This window comes from Parambassis ranga, chromosome 14 (assembly GCF_900634625.1).
Source record: "Parambassis ranga chromosome 14, fParRan2.1, whole genome shotgun sequence".
Lineage (NCBI taxonomy): Eukaryota > Metazoa > Chordata > Actinopteri > Ambassidae > Parambassis > Parambassis ranga.
In genome coordinates, this window is record NC_041034.1 from 19,948,560 (window position 1) to 19,966,322 (window position 17,763).

The 17,763-nt window shown below is 39.3% G+C and overlaps 1 protein-coding gene across 1 annotated transcript; it reads left to right on the top strand.

Annotated features, from left to right (window-relative positions):
* Positions 1–3,156: 3,156 nt before the first annotated feature.
* sim2 (SIM bHLH transcription factor 2) lies at positions 3,157–15,806 on the top strand. Its single transcript, XM_028422243.1, has 11 exons — positions 3,157–3,331; positions 6,799–6,881; positions 7,950–8,039; positions 8,210–8,318; positions 10,615–10,700; positions 12,665–12,864; positions 13,023–13,129; positions 13,534–13,681; positions 13,761–13,914; positions 14,715–14,934; positions 15,091–15,806. The coding sequence occupies exons 1-11, from the start codon at positions 3,157–3,159 to the stop codon at positions 15,804–15,806; spliced, it is 2,088 nt and encodes a 695-aa protein (XP_028278044.1).
* Positions 15,807–17,763: the final 1,957 nt, after the last annotated feature.

Genomic DNA, 17,763 nt, shown 5'->3' on the forward strand with positions numbered 1-17,763 from the left:
CCTAAGCTTTAATGCCGCAATAGCGCTACCCCGTGGTCTGGAGGCGATACTGTATAATGTTGCCTACAGGACATCAACCCACTAAAATAGACTGCGAGCGTTCCTATAAACACTTTCTGCTTTTCTTATTTCTTAACGGATGGCACAGCACAGGAGAGCTACCTCCTCTGGTCAGGATTCAGCAGCACATCTCCACCTTAAAGACAGCCGTCACTCCTTTGTGGATAGAAAATGTACACAGAGAGGCCATCTATGTAAAACTAAACTATACTACTACTATATTATTAAATGTCTCTTTTGTCTTTAGATCATCAGTAGGATCCACTGCCACTCTTTCACTGATATGGTGGTCCCTGGGATGATCCATGGGAGACGGGTGTTGAATGGGTGGTGCAACTCTGGAAGGTGGGTGAAGTCTTTACGGCAGCGTGCAAATAGCATAAATAACATACTATTTGTTTAATAAAAGAAGTGATCTGATGCGATAAAATAATATAAAATTGACTTGACCATCTTGGGGGAGTGGGGGGAGGTGCCGTTGGTGGGCCACCCCTAACATAGGGAAATTAGTATACATTTTTTAATTTGAAACAAAGTGTACAATTGCAGAAACAAAAAAAAAATAGATAAATGTCATGGAACCTTGAAATTTAACAAAACTGTTTTTTTTCACTTAACACTTTCAGCTATTTAAAGAGCAAGAGGCACATCATTGGTGGGTGTTCAACTTTTTTTTTGTTCTTTTTTTAGTGTGATTGCAAATTTGAAATTCACTTTTAGTAACATCATCTTTCTTTATTTAGAATGTGATTATTGTTTTTTTATTTTGCATGCATCCTTTTAATGTCAACATGTGAACATAATATCTGAATAACGAGTGAATACACCTTGTAAGATGATAACTTCTGTGCTGAAAGAAAGTCTGATGGACAAGGCATAAATTCATGCTATAGACACTGGAGGTAATTGCAACACATTGAGCCATATTTTAATTATTTACATAAAGTTCATAGCTCTGCTTTTTATGCAAATAAGCCGCGTCTATAGCATGAATTCATGCCTTGTTAAAACACAGCCAAAAAGTTCAAAACTGCCATTGTTGGTGTGAAATGTGAGCAGATTCCAAATCTATACAGTTTAGGCTACTCCTCGCCTCAAATGTTTTACAGAAACATTTCACTCAACTTTTCAGGTATAAGAGAAAGTTTCAAACATGGCATGAAGTCCAGGAGCAGGCAGCCCATACAGTGACAGCGTTCATCCAATCAGAGGACCCTCCCCTGAAGCCCCTCCCCTCTGCGCTAAAACAGTGAAAATTGAAACTGTCATCCATCCATCATCTGAACCCGCTCTGTCCTGCAGTGCAGGGTCACAGGGGCTGGAGCCTATCCCAGCTGTCTACAGGTGAGAGGCGGGGTACACCCTGGACAGGTCAGCAGTCCATCACAGGGCAACACGCAGACAGACAACCACTCACACTCACACATACGGGCAATTTAGAGTCACCAATTAACCTAACAAGCAATTAATCTTCCCGGAGAAAACCCACGCAGTCACAGGGAGAACACCACCCCCGTGTCATCCTGTCATAAAAACATAAGAATTAATAAAATAAAAAAACAACAAAGACTAATGTAGCCTAATATAAGTGTTTTAGTTTCCTTTTTCTTTTTTCAGTGCTAATGTTACTTTTTCCACTTCAGATGTTTTACTGCCAAAGTTTATTTATGGTTTAAAACTTTACTCACCACCTCTTCTCCTCCTCTACCCGTCCTTTATGAGCCGGGTCCTGTTCAAGGATTCTTCCTGTTAAAAGGGAGTTTTCTCGCCCCTGTCTGCTTGCTCGGGGGTTCGGACTCTGGGTCTCTGTACCCTATAGAGGTTGTAAAAGGTGCTATATAAAAATGAATTATTTAGCAGGACACTCCATGGTGTTGATTATCCAGAGTCACCTGGCTTTAAAGGTAAATGAATCCTAGGAACCTTGTCACAAACCAGCGACCTATCAGAAGTACACTGGCGCACATCTTGTGTTCATGTAAAAAGTGGCGCTGTCCCTTCACGGCCCGAGCAAAATATATATAAATATATTTAAATTACATTTAATTTAAAACATTAAAATAAAGTAATGGAGATGGAAAATCCTTCCATATAATGTGTGTGGACTCAGAGACATGGAGGAGAAAATGCATTTTAAAATGTCTTGCTTCATATTTAGCTTAAAATGAGCAGATATTCTAACAGCAGCAGTAGAAGCTGTTTAACAGGAGGACAGAGCTGTGGACGCGCTCATCCTTCACATGCTCACAGAGAACAACTTAGAAATATAAAATCAGTATTTTCTTGAAAATGTATTTCATTATGTTTTATTTAGGCTATATGATTAGTCAATAAATACATTGCTATTACTGTACATAACAAAAACATATACTGTTAGATCCTACAGAGTGCAAAGCAAAAAGATAATATAATAATATAATATCTAAGATGTCTATGTGCCTATGATCAGAACGAGTGGATGTTGGCTAAAGTTAAACCACTAACTCTTAAATAAACAACAACAAAAGCAGGCACTTACACACAGATGGCTTAAAGTAGACTCAGATGTGTTCACTGACGTTAGTACATTTAGGGCATTATTAAATCTGTCCATGGTGCTTCCATGTGCGGACATTCAGGGCATGTCTTCTGTCATATTTCCTTAGTGTCTCTGCTCATTGCATAGCCACTGTTTGACTTGAAGACGATTTAACACACACACACACACACAGAGAGAGAGAGAGAGAGAGAGAGAGAGAGCTGGGGGTGTTCAGACCTCAGGCCGCCTCTTCGCAGCCTCTCTTCATTTCGTCGCATCGGGGCAAAACTTGCGGAGCTGGAGTTCTACACACAGCAGCGACAATGTGTCTTCTTGTAAAGCTGAAGAATGAAGAAGACAACGTGGACATGTGAACGCAGCTTTGACAAGATGATTGGATGTTAGGGTTCTTGGACATTACAGGCGTGCGTTAGGTGGCTGATGGGGACATTTTTGGATCCAGAACACACAGTCTTCCTTATGGCGTTATGAGCTTCATAAGTAGCTTTATGGAATAAACGCTTTTTATTTTTATATATTTTTTTCTTTCTACAATCATTTATCTGAAACTTCCAGAGATGAAGGAAAAATCTAAGAACGCGGCTAAGACCCGGAGAGAGAAAGAGAACGGAGAGTTTTATGAGCTGGCCAAGCTGCTGCCGCTACCGGCGGCCATCACCTCCCAGCTGGACAAGGCCTCCATCATCCGACTGACCAGCAGCTACCTGAAGATGAGGGCCGTGTTCCCGGACGGTAAGCCAAGCAAAGCCGTGCACACACAGGAGGCACAAAGGAGTCAGGGTGAGAAGCTTTAAATCCCATTTAAAATCAAATAATAATAAGCTGTTACAGTGTGAGTGTAGCTCAGTGATGGTGTGGTGGGGTTTAAAGTATCGACTGTGTTCACACAGTCAGGTTCAAAGCTGATGTCCACTTCAGGCCGTCCACACATTCATCAAGGTGAATTAGTTCATTAGGCCGCATGCAGCTAGTGCAAGCAGGTCAAAGGGCAAGAAAACAGAGCGTTTCCTTTCTGTCATCACTCATAAAGTCAGACCAACACAGGGCCGGCCACCCTGGGCCAGCAGCTGCTCTGTTTGAGTCAGCTTTCAGTCCAGAGTGTGAACTTGTTGTTCGTTAAGGCTCATTCAGCTCCGCGTTCTAAGCAGTGGAAGGAATCAGCTGAAGTTAGGTCGATGCTAAATGAAGCGGAGCACACTTTAATATGATACTAAGATTAAAGATGACGAAAGATGACGTATTTACATTTTTATGCAAATTACTAAACGCAATATTTGTTCAAATCACAAGGTTTACATATTTACATATATTTATAATGACAAGTGGATAAAGTCACGGAGCGGTCGCTGCGCCGCTTTTTTAAAGAAATGTGTTCTACTAAAATAATGCCTGAAGGTCATTTTAGTCTGTATTTAACGATTGCTCCACATTAGTGGATTAATAGGAGACAGTGACATTTATTATAAATACCTCTCTATAGTTATTATTTTCTCTTTCAGCTATTATTTGCATATTGCTGCGGATGTGGTGTAATCTTGTTACTCTGTTTCAGAAAAACGTCTTTCCTACAAAAACAAAACAAACAAAAAACACTTTTATTCACAATTACAATATAAAATAGCTTTTAATAGAAAAAAACATTTAAGACAATTAAGTCAAAAAAGAGTATAAAAAATCTTAAGCTATAAGCTACAACTATTTAGTGGTAACCTAAAGATAATGCGATATATATTTGTGGATATATTTCATATTCTTTCACTGAAGAATGACTGGTTTCAGTTTAGCCTGTTGTTTTTCCAACATTATTTAAACGACCTTTAATTTGAAAGTGTTGTTGGGCATATCAGAATGTTTAGTCTATTTTATACACATTAGGCTACATACACATTATGATTAATGTTGTTGTGAATTATGAGTTAAATTTATAAATTAGCCTTTGCTGTAGGAACCTTTAAGTAGTGATTTAAAGCCTTTTAAGGGCTTTTCATGTGTGTTTGATTTTATAGTATTTTATATTATAAAATAGTTCTTCTGCTTTGAGATTGTATCTGTAGTTAGCCAGAGAAAAACATTATTGGTCAACCTCAACGATTATTATTATTATTATTATTATTATTATTATTATGTTTTTTGAAGAAGAGGAGCAGGCAGGTGCATTATTTCTCTTGAACCCGGACATGATGTGTGAGGCAGTGCTGAATGTAGCATATGGGAAAAGCAGCTTAGATTTGACGTGTCAAGCTTTAACATTTTACAGCTTCTTGAAATTATAGTTTCAAATTAGTTTTACAGTGGTGAAATCTGTGAAGAACTAATGACTGCAAAACCCTGTCTTCTCATCATTTCTATTAAAAAAGTAAACAGGTACTAAGAAAGCTGCTGCCTGGTCTTTCAGAAACACACACACACACACACACTGATCATTTCATGACTTCATATATGTGTTGTAGGGGGCGAATCTTGTCACGATAGATGAAAACAATGGCAGCAGATGGGAACATTTTGCCTTGTAAAACATTCTTAATGTTATGAAAGTGTGTTTTAATCCAATCTGTAACCTTAGTGTTTTGGACCTTAACTTAATCTTAACCAGTTAACCATGATCAGTTGTTTTTATCTTTACCAGCACCATGAGTGAACACAAAACAGGACTGCAAGTGAAAAGGGAAGCGTCACGACGGTCCAATAAAATAAAGCCAGTGAGCAGGGTTATAGTGCGTCCAGCTACCCCTACAAGCTCCTAATGCAAACTGAAACAGCATAAGCTGACGTAGCATAGTCTAATAGAGGGGAGAAAGGAAAGACGCCAGCTTCTTTCAACGCCAGCTAAGGCTGCATTTTAATAGTTTTCCAGCTTGCATTTAAGGATTATGCACTCTCCTTGAGTGCTTTAACTAATCTTGCTGTGTGACAAACATCTTTAAAGGAAGAGCATCAGGAATCATATACATATAGATTATTAAACTGTACTTTTAAGGCATGCATTAAAAAACTAACTGGAAAAAATACGGCACATAGATCATCATTGATGCCTCATATCTGAGGGATTTTCTTATGTGTCTGAATTTTGCAATATTTAATTTTTCTATATTCCCTAATTAACAAAAAAGCTTTTTAATGTTAATGTGCATAAACATGCAGATGTCCATAGGACAGGTTTGCAATCTTATATTCACTTTTAAACATGTCACCATTTAAATGCAGGTTTAACCAGTGCTGTAGTTTCTTAGTTTGTATTTGATGGTTCATTTTTATATCCCACAGCAGACATAAACAAGCAACATGCTGTTTCAGTTAAATGTCTTTGTTTTTATAATAATAATAATAATTATTATTATTATAAATAAATACAAAATAAATGAGATGTAAAATAGCTGGGGGGTCAATCAAAGTACCAGGATGTTCTAATACATCCAATCACAAAAAACAAAAAAAAAAACTAATAAATAAAGCAGCACTGTGAGAGTGAGAATCTATTTGGATTTTAAAGGAAACCATGCGGTGAAGTCAAAATGTGAGAAACCTGATCTCTCTTGCTAATTCCTGTCAGTAATCTTGCAGCTGCATTTTGGGTCTGCTAGAGGCCTGTAATACATTATCTGGGCAGCCTGATAATAATAAATGACAGTGTATAAGTAAAAAATTATACTTTATAGACTAGTCGGCATCTTTCTGAGACAGGCTGCTTCTGATCTTGGCAATATTATGCTGGTAAAAAAGAAAATGTCTTGTCTAATATAAAGTCAGATCCTAGTCTGATACTGATAGTACTTTATTCAGAGTAAATGGTCAGCTAGACTGTTGGTAGGCTGTTTAGGGCAAAATACAGTTCTGTCTTAATTTAACCATCAGAATATGCCAAAGGTTTGACTAACTGATCTGCTCCCTCTGGCTACCACTGCTTAGCGTATCAATGGAACTTTATGCTACGTTTCCAAAGCATAAACATACTGTGTATGGAAACACAATCTGTCAAAGCACAGAGCCCTACGGAAATGATATGACTTTATATTAATATTTAACTTTATATCATCTTGATATACTTTATGTTTGCACACTGCACATTACTCTGTACATTGGACATAACTCATAGATGTTGTGTAGTGTATTTTATATTTTACATATAGTAAATACCTCTTACATGTTTGTGTATTTGTTGCGCTTCTGTTACATGGCACATGCTGCCTATGTCTCTGTAGGTCTGGGTGAAGGATGGGGGCAGTCCAGAAGGCTGAGTCCTATGGACCACATGGCAAAAGAACTGGGTTCCCACCTTTTACAGGTGAGTGCAGGAAATAACAAACCACGTTCTCACACACATTCTACACATGTGATACAACAAGATGAACACTTGTGCTCTTGTATATTGCATGAAACTGATGATGGGTTCTTTGACTGTATAATGCATATGGTGCTTTCAGCTTTTTCTGTATAAGCTGTAGTGGTATACATCACTTATTATGTAGGTTATACACACACACACACACACACACACACACACACACACACACACACACACACACACACACACATTATACGTATAAGTAATATTTATTATTATTATCATTATCATCAATAATATGAATATGAACATGAATGTTCATATTCATATTAATATGAATATAATAATAATAACAAGAATAATTTCCCAGCTTGGGATGAACAAAGTATTTTCTATTCTATTCTATTCTATTCTATTCTATTCTATTCTATTCTATTCTATTCTATTCTATTCTATGTGTGTTTTTATTATGTGATTTTTTAGGTTCATTGGGTTGTAGCTTACCTTGTGAGGTAGCTGGACTTGAGTTCATGAGGTTGTTATATCAAACAATGCTCATAAGTGATGTTAACACCATTTGTGCAAGATCTGATTTTAGAAATATTCCAAAAAACAAAACAAACCAGTTTCTTTGAGTTGATGTCTTCTAAAATACCCACTCCTTGGTTTCTCCTTGGCAACTGTAGTGCTTGCCTTCAAAGGTTGATTGTGAATAAATAAGACACATTATAGAAGTCTATCTGTATTTTATGGTACGTTAATGGTTTTTGAGTGTGCACATTTTTCATTAGTTATTATATTGTAATTTAAGGGATGAAATAACAAAGGTTATTATTAGAGATGCTTGATTCACCAACTAGAAGCCTTGTGTATAAGTATTGTCACCATGCATTAAACACATGAAAAACAATTGTCAGAGCTTGCACACCAAAACATACTAAAATACTTTTTACTTTATTACTTTATTACACTTTTAATACATAAAAGAGAGAAAGAGCGTTATCAACGTAGAAGATAGGGTGTTCATAATATTAAAATTCACTTGTGTTTGTTGCTGCGCTCCCTCAGACATTGGACGGCTTTGTGTTCGTGCTTGCCTCCGATGGCAAAATCATGTACATCTCAGAAACAGCCTCAGTGCACCTCGGCTTGTCCCAGGTAAGAGCAGCCTTCACCTCAGCAAGCTCTCTCCATCAAGTAATATCAGCCCACCTACATGATGCACACTCCTGATCATATTTGAGATATGCTATGCTCTTTTATATTTCTACATTGTTGGATGGCACGTCCTCATTTATGTGAGTGTGCTGGACATGTGTGTGCTGCAGGTGGAACTAACAGGAAACAGTATATTTGAGTATATCCATCCATCAGACCACGATGAGATGACAGCAGTGCTGGGCATTTGCCAGCCACCATACCATCACCTCTCTGCAGGTATGAGGACACACACACACATACACACACACACACACCAGGGTAACCGCTAAGCAGCTAAAGGCCTCTCATTGGCTTAGTGAATCCACCAGGAAAGCACACTGAACATGCATGGCAGTTCCAAAAAGCCACTCATCTGCAGTGTGCTAAATTTGATGGACAAACCAGAGGGCTGCAACAAAGATAATAATAATAATAATACATCGAACTTATATAGCACTTTTTAGGACACTCAAAGATGCTTTACAGATGCATTATTCATTCACACCACATTCACACAAAGTGGCAGTGGCAAACTACAGATGCAGCAACAGCCCCCCAGGGAGAAGGTGCGCCTACGGCCTCTCTGACCACCGCCGATTCATTCATATGCATTCATACACCAGTGAGTGCACTGGAGGCAATGTCAGTAAAGTGCCTTGCCAAGGACACACAACAATGACTAGGGAGGAGCTGGGATCAAACTGCCAACCTTCCAATTATTGGACAACCCTGCTCTACCACTGAGCCATTGCTGCCCAACGGATGTTTTGGGAGGGCCAGGTTGGTCCTAAGTAAAGGTGCAATGCAAGTGCCATGTCTGCAGGGCTGAGCAAGCAGGAAAAAAGGTGCCCTGATCATGTTGTCGTCTCACTTGTTGGAAAGGGGCAGAGCTCCTGAAGGACACTGAGAGATACTGGCAAGATGTATATTATGCTCACCTCCATATACAGCAGTGGCTCTGGAACCGAGCTCTACTAAATGGTGATTTGCCCAGGGCATACTTATAAACGCTCTATTGACTAATGCACAGCTGAGAGTGCTGTTGTACTGCAACTTTGTGCTGTTGTGCGGTTGCGTACTTGTATGTGCTGCAGCAGTGCTGAGCCTTTTTGGATAAAGTGGGGGGTGCACATACTGGGTGACTTGAATGCCCGACTAGGACATCTGGGGTAGAACGATTGAGAGGAAGGGCTCTTCTGTTTCCTAGCTGCCTCTAGGATGTTTTTGGTAACCCTTTGCAGTTGCTGACTTGATACCAAAGAGCTTCAGAGAAGCCCCAACAAAGCTACAATTTGCTCAGGCAATCTAAGCAGCGTTTGTTTTAGGTAAACCTTGAGCCCTGTGCAGTAGTAGACAAGCCCTCCTGAGGAAGTGAGTTGTGGTTCTGCTCCCCAGCTCTCATTAAGGTGATGAACTTAGCTATCGTTTGGGGGCATGTTCCCACTTTAAATAAGATTAAAGATGGTCAATACAAAGTACACAACTACTGACATGTTACAAAGTTAGGACTGGATTTTGTAACAGAGTTCTGCTGTTTGCTGTATTTTATTGCACTAATCAGGAGAGGGAGGAGAGCGGTATGACATTAGTAAAAGCTTTGTTTTCTATTGTCTTCATTTTTAATCTCATAACTATTGTTAAACTAGTAAAAAAAAAGAAAAGAAAAGAAAAAGGCAAACAAACAAATATCATGTGGTAACCAAAATGGCAATATAAAAATAATTCCGCTGGATAGATACCCAAAGCAGTTTTAAACATAAAAATTATAAAATGTATTCAAGCACGTCCAACCTATGATTCACTGGTGAATTATTAAAGTTAAACACTTATTTTAACCCCTTATTTGAAATGCTGCAAGTTATTGACCACCAGCTAAACTAGCTTCATGTTTCTTTCAGCCTCCAATTTGGCTTAGGAGAAACATATATTAAATGGATTCTGATCTCAGCAGTAATTACTAATAGACTTAAGTCTAGTGATCTAATGTAGAGCACGAGAGTGGGCAAGACTGCCCTCTGACCTCACTGTTATTTGCACTGGCTATGGAACCCTCTGCCAGGACTGTCAGACAAAGCACTAGGATGAATTTCTTTACATTTTTATCAGAATAAAAAATATGCAGAAAGTAAAGCTATGCCTCTCTGCAGTGGTGGTTGGCTAATCACTATAATACACATTTTAATTTCTTTGCTAAGAAGCATTAGAAGATTTTCTGGTAATGGAAATGCTTGAGTTGAATGTGCTGTTGGAGTGTTCAGCAGTTTTATTTTTTTAGTGTCATTCCCATTTAAAAACTGCATTTTGTGTTTACTTGTCTTATTTTTGTCTAATATTTCTTAGTCTAAGTATGACACAAAAAAGAAAGAAAGAAGTCACGAAGGTGGTAAACACTTTTTCACAGCACTGTATCACAAGATACACTGGCAAATAATTCTAAAAAACCCTTTGGAAGAAAGGCTGGCGACCTAGCATATTGTACAGTGTATTGTATATTTATGTTGACTAATGCATCTAAATATGTGCTTTTGGACAGAGTATGAAGTTGAACGTTCCTTCTTCTTGAGGATGAAGTGTGTTCTTGCTAAACGAAATGCAGGATTGACATGTGGAGGATTTAAGGTATGCACAGTCACTAACACATTTTAGAACACTAAAACAACACATCCTAGAGCTCAATAAATGAAATATTCCAGTTGAAAATCTTCATTCATTACATAGTGGAATAAGTTAAGAACAAAATATATAACATAAAATGATCAATGTAAATCAATCACCCTGCACAGTGTTGGGCTGTAAGCACAAGCCCCACTTGTGCACGTCGGGCCCTCATACCACCCTCATGGAGTCTGTTTGTGACAGTTTGAGCAGAAACATGCATATTAGTGTCCTGCTGCAGGTCATGCTGCAGGGCTCTGGCAGTGCTCCTCCTGCTCCTCCTCACACAAAGGAGGAGGTAGCGGTCCTGAAATCAGGCAGAAAGGATGAGAGCAGAGAAATGGTCTGTGGTCAGCACCTGCAGAACCTCTCCTTTATAGGGCTGTCTTGATAACTGCCTCTCATTTCCACCTGTTGTCTGTTCCATTTGCACAACAGCAGCTGAAACTGATTCACAATCAGTGTTGATCCTAACTGGACAGGCTGATTTCACAGAAGAGTGACTGACCTGAAAATAATTAAACAAAGAGGAACAACAGTCAACAAGCATTGGTTTAGTCAAGGGCCAGACTGCAGGTCAGCATGCAGGTCTGGAGGGAAAGAGACCTGCAGAGAGAGAGAGAGAGAGAGAGAGAGAGAGAGAACTATGAGGAAGACAGCAAACACAGTCAATGACATGAATCACTAGTATGAACTAGGCACCTGTTATACCTGTCGCTGAGGCCATGTGAACAAGTGCCTGTAACTATACCTACCAGCCCTACACGCTATGTTTAAGGCTAACTATACGTTTTACTAAACAGAAAGGTTTTAGGTCTAGTCTTAAAGGTGGAGGCGGTGTCTGCCTCTTGGACCCAGCTTGGTAACTGGTTCCATAGTAGCGGTGCCTGATAGCTGAAAGCTCGCCCTCCCATTCTACTTTTATAAATTCTAGCTACTACAAGTAAACCTGCACTCTGTTCCATTGGAAATACAGTAGGCCTACCTTGAAAAAGTATTCATACTCCACATCTTCACTTTACAACCACAAACTTAAATGTATTTTATTGAGATTTTATGTAATAGACCAACACAAAGCAGCATGTAATTGTGAAGTTGAACGAAAACGATACATAGCAAATAAAAATCTATGTGGTGTGCTCGAACAGCTTTGCACATCTAGAGACTGGTGTTTTTGCCCATTCTTCTTAGCAAAATAGATTCAGCTCAGCCAGATTGGATGGAAAGTGTATGAACAGCAACTTTCAGGTCTTGCCACAGATGCTCAATGGACTTTGACTGGGCCATTCTAACACATCAGCTTAGCTGGACGGCCATGTCTTGGTAGGTTTCAGTTGTGGCATACTTTGTCCATCTTTGGATGATGGATTGAACAGAGCTCCTTGAGATGTTGAAAGCTTGGGATATTCTTTCATAACCTAACCCTGCTTCAAACCTCTCCACACCTTCATCCCTGACCTGTCTGCTGAGTTCCTCGGTCTTCATGATGTTGTTTGTTCACCAGTGTTCTCTGACAAACCACTGAGGCCTTCACAGAACAGCTGTATTATACTGAGATACTGCAATTTCCCCATTGTGGGACTAATAAAGGTTTCTTAATCTTAAGACTATTAACTCATTGGGTGACTTTTGATTGCACTTATTTAGGGGTGTCAGAGTGCAGGGGGCTGAATACAAATGCACGTCACACTTTTCAGATTTTTATTTAACATTTGGAAAACCATATCTTTTCTTCTTCACATTAAATGTACCTTATGGTAGAAGCCTAATGGTGACATTTGACATATAGGCCTATATAACATAATTATAACATAATAGTATTATGAGAATGTTAAAACATTGTGAACACAGTTCACAAAATAACACAATAGAGTTCACACTCAACTGATAATATAATGTTACATTGGTGTATTTCTGTGGTCTCCCAGGTGATCCATTGCAGCGGCTACCTGAAAATACGTCAGTACATGATGGACATGTCGCTGTACGAGTCCTGTTATCAGACTGTGAGTCTGGTGGCCGTCGGTCACTCTTTACCCCCCAGCGCTATTACTGAAATCAAACTCCACAGCAACATGTTCATGTTTCGGGCCAGCCTGGACTTTAAACTGATCTTTTTGGACATGAGGTAGGAGAGACGGATGAAAGGTCTTGTTGATCCCTGTGTGTAAACCTGTGTATATAATTATTATAAGCTTGCTGTTTTACTGTTGAACTGATTGTTGTGCTTCAGAGCACTAAAGTCAGCCCCTGACAGGTACCCTCTCTTCTGTTTGGTGGAGGCAGGGTGGCAGAGTTGACAGGCTATGAGCCTCAGGACCTGATTGAGAAGACTCTGTACCACCACGTCCATGCCTGTGATATTTTCCATTTGCGCTATGCTCATCATATATGTAAGTAGACGCTGAGGGGAAGTTAAAACCACTGTTACATCCATAGGTTCTCCTTCAGCAGTCAGAGAGACTTTTCTATGACAGGCTGTATGAAAAGTGACACATCGTGGTAATGATCCAATATCCACATTAACTGACATGCTATATTATTTACATTGTTTACGATAATACCTTTAATTTACCTTCATAAAGGCTCCAATAGATTATCTTGACTGAGCCTTGTGTTCTATATCATTTGAAAATTGATGTGCAGCAGCCATTTGTATACAGTTTATTCACAACCTGGACATTATTGAGAAAAAAAGAGTGCTAATAAAAGAGGGAATGACGGATGTTCTGTGCTTGTTGTAAAAAAGGACTAATGGCAGATTTGACCATGTATTATGTCTTTGTGTTCTCTGCAGTACTGATGAAGGGGCAGGTGACCACTAAGTATTACCGCATGTTATCGAAGCACGGTGGCTGGGTGTGGATGCAAAGTTATGCCACTATCATCCATAATAGCCGCTCCTCCAGACCACATTGTATTGTCAGTGTGAACTATGTCCTCACGTAAGTTGAAACATGCTCCCTGTAATTCATTGTGTAAAACCTCCAGGTAGACTAACATATAGAATATGTTTGCACACAGTGACGTTGAGAGCAAGGAGCTACAGTTATCTGAAGACCAGAGCCGAGCCACTAAGCCAGGACTCAGTCTCACTTCCTCTCAGGACGTGTGCAAACAACTCAGAAGCAAAGCAGTAAAGATGAAGAGCAAACTTCGAGCAACTCCCTATACTGAGGTGGGACTTTAACTGCAAGTATTTCAGGGTACACTAAGATGTTAAGTTTTTTGTAACCCTATTCTGTTCCAGATGTTTAGGATTCATTAACCAAGTTCACTACATAGATGGTTGCTCACCTGCTGATAGTACTGACATAGAGCATGTGTCCCTGAGACTATACAGATTACTCTTGACTTTATATTATATACCATGATCCTGGGTTTAATGGGCCTAAAATTCATGCTTGTGCATTAGATGGGCTTTTACATGTCCCCGAGGATGCATTCCATTTGCTTAAGCACCGCCTACAGCATACATGTTAAACTCAAGGCCTGCTGGCCAAATCCGACCCATTCAGCCTCATTCTACCTGGCCTATACCCCGATGTCCAAAACATATATAATCCATTTTTCATATAATCTTAAAACCACCTACAACATTCCACAGAATTAAACCACAGTCCTACAAACAAAAACAATTGATTTTGTGCAGCAAAAATAACTGCAAAAACCAAAAGTAGGTGCTCATACTCTGGCTGTTGTTGGTGAGCTCTGACCTTTATTTGTTGTACGGCTTTGAACAATAAAGGTGTTTCAAACTGAACAGGGAAAGTGGATGGTGACATGTCTACAATAATATTCAGGGACCCCTTTATAGAGTATAGTACAGGTAGGCTAATTTTCAGCGTTTCCCCAAAGAGGTTGAACACATGTGTATGATGTGGTTACACTGAAGCTGCCCTTGGGATCTGATTGGATGCTGCTGAAGGCCAAACTTGTGCAGTATTCCTTGACAATTTCCACTGTTTCCCACAGAAGGACAGGTGGAAGGAGAGATCCATGAATGTGTTGACCCCTGGCTGGGAGAAAAGCTCTAGCTTGAGCCCTGAAGCAGGTCAAGTGTCCTGCAGTCCTAGTTACAAGTTGACCCTTCACTACAACCACCAACATCCGGACCTAAGCCAGATCATTGGCTCTGTGCATGGTAGACGACCTGTTGGATGGAACATCGGCTCCACAGTATCCCGTAAATACATGGGTACCAGGGTTATGTATTGATTTTCAAGAACATTCTTGTTCCTTTTTTTACAGAATGTGTGTTTGGCTCACTTTAAGTTCATGGAAGATGATAAACTAACATTATACTGGTGTTTTAGTTGGATGTGAATTAGCCTCTGAATGTTTTTGTCTTCAGGGCCTGTGCTGGCAGCTGAGCGTAGGTACTCTGATTGTACTAGCTGCAAAAAGCCTCATTCTACCAGCAAGTTGAAAGAGGAACCTTTTGAACAATCCACATCGGTCCACAGAGAGGTATTTGAGGTTTGTCCACAGCCCCAGACTCATGCTACCAAGAAGAATAGACCATCAAGCCAAGGTGTCCAACAAAGTTCAAACAGTGCTGAGGTACTCCAAGGTAACGAAGCCCTGGCTTGTTCTCTGCTTAGTGGCCTAGTTTTGGGTAAAGGAGAGCAGAGTCACCTAGGTCATTCATTCCCAGTGCAGATGGTACTGGAGCAAAGGAGGAGGATCATGATGATGGAGGTTCCATACAGTCACCAAGCTCAGCATCCTGTTGATAGATACCAAACATGTGGGGCTGCAACAGAGCTGCCACGCAACTCTGAAGAGGACAGAAGACTGCTGATAGATGCTGGGGGTGGAGGGGCACTTCCACATCAACCTCCATATATGTCTTTGAACTTCGATTCAGTCTTGGACAAACATACTTGTAATAAAGACCACCTTCTAACAACACCGAGTCATACAACAGATGGCTTTAGTTACCAAGGTAAAGAGACAGCTTCTTACAGCTGTAACAGTCAGAGCCCCAGCTTCAGCATGTACCCTGAGGGCCACAGAGAGATCCCACATTACATCAGCACATCTGTCATCATCACAAACGAGAGGTGACTGAAGACAGAAGACTGATCTTTCACTTCATACTCTTGGAGGATTGTTTCTACAATAAAGCATCAGGGATTTTCTCCTATAGAATAGATACTTTCCTATTATTCAAACTAAGCATGACTAAGGCAATAAAACGTATGAATAGTTTTAACATCACTTTGTACTTATGAGTTTTTTGTATAATGTTAATTTTCAAAGTTGCTATTGAACTGTATCAGGCTTTGTTTACATGGCCTGTACTAGGTTTAAAAACCTTTGGTTTAATTTGGTACATCGATTATTTATTCTACATGAACTCAGTGCGATGCACCATAAATAAACAAAGAGGGGTAATAAAAGTACAAGAACAACAAAAACATTTTTTTATTAGCAGCCTGGTTCATGTACAGCCCATGTGCTGTTGTTAAACAAACTGTACTGTGCATATGTGTAACATAATTTTCTCTTCAAATGCACTTTTTTATTTTTTTTCATATTTATTGCATCACTCACAAACTCAAAATATAAAATTGTAATCCACAGTGGCTGCTACTTATGGCATCTCATTGGTCAGTGATAACATAAAGCTTAATGTAATGACAAAAAAAGATGGAGAACTATGGTTAATTTCTATAAATGGCCATAATTGGTGGTGAATGTGGTGACACATTACGCAGTTCAATGGCCACACAGGACTGATTTGGACTAGGAAACTGAATGACAAAAAAAAAACAAAAAGCAATAACAGCTCTTCTTAGTGGTATTGGTCTTTCTATGTGAAAAGGAACTACTGAAAATAATTTTAAAAAAAAGCTAGTGTGATACAACAGCATTGCCCAGTGGGCTATGTCCTGCTGCACTGGCTCTCACCTTCACACCAATGTCCATCTGGTAGTTAGATATACCACTCGCGGCTTCAGGGGGCAACAAGACCACCTAAAAGTGTCGGAGTTGGAGCTGTTTCTGAATTTCAGACACACTGAGATATAGGGAGATATAGTGGGCCACTGTTCGATCACAGAGAGGAAATGTTTCAGGTGTCAGCAGATAGATGCATTCGTTATTTTATAACTCAAATACAACTATGATGGGGAGGTGCTGATGCTTGCTGTTTACTTTCCCTGGGCAAAATATCATTTAAAAAATGTTGTGAAAGGTCAAATAAGATGTGATAAACTAGAGTTCACTTCGCCTTTTTTTCCTATATATTTATATAATGTATACTTGCATCATTTTTTTAAAGGGATAGTTTGATGTGTGACACAAATTCCTCCTGATCCCAGTCTGTACTAAGTTTACTGGCTGCTAACAATAGCTTTATATACACCTAATCTTGCCTTGGAAGGTTGTATTCAGTAAAGATGTCCTCAAAAGAAGTGTATGTTAGTATATTAGTATTTCAGTACTGTATCAATATCCAGCTTCATACCAAAGTGTCAGCAAGCTTGTAATTTGCCAAAAACTACACAATAAAAGTGTTTACCTCTGATAGAGGTTAAAGTGTTGAATGACTCATGATGTATGTGACCTCAGTGGAAAAAACACACTGCATTTTGAGATACTCAATATTGTTGGTTGCAGAAGGGTCAAGTCTGAGCACAGCTTGAGGCATTCTGAGATGTTTTTTTTTTTGTGGACACCAAATGTGCAGTTTAAGTGTAGCTCCATGTGAAACCATGAAAAGCATGTCCAACAGGTTGTGCACTGAACTTTCAGCGACGTCTTGTGTTTAATGACAATTCACTACTTATGAAGAGTATTCATATCTGCAACTATAACATGATTTTTCTGATGATTTTTTAAAATTCTATAAATAGAGAAAACTAGCTTGGCCAAAAATACTTCCAGGCTACAAAGAATATAGACGCACAAACACAAGGAAGAATCAGACACAAGCTAATGTTGAACACATTCTACACATACTGTTTGCACATTGTAAACAGCATGTTAGCATTGTGCTAAAAACTGATCATCATAATTG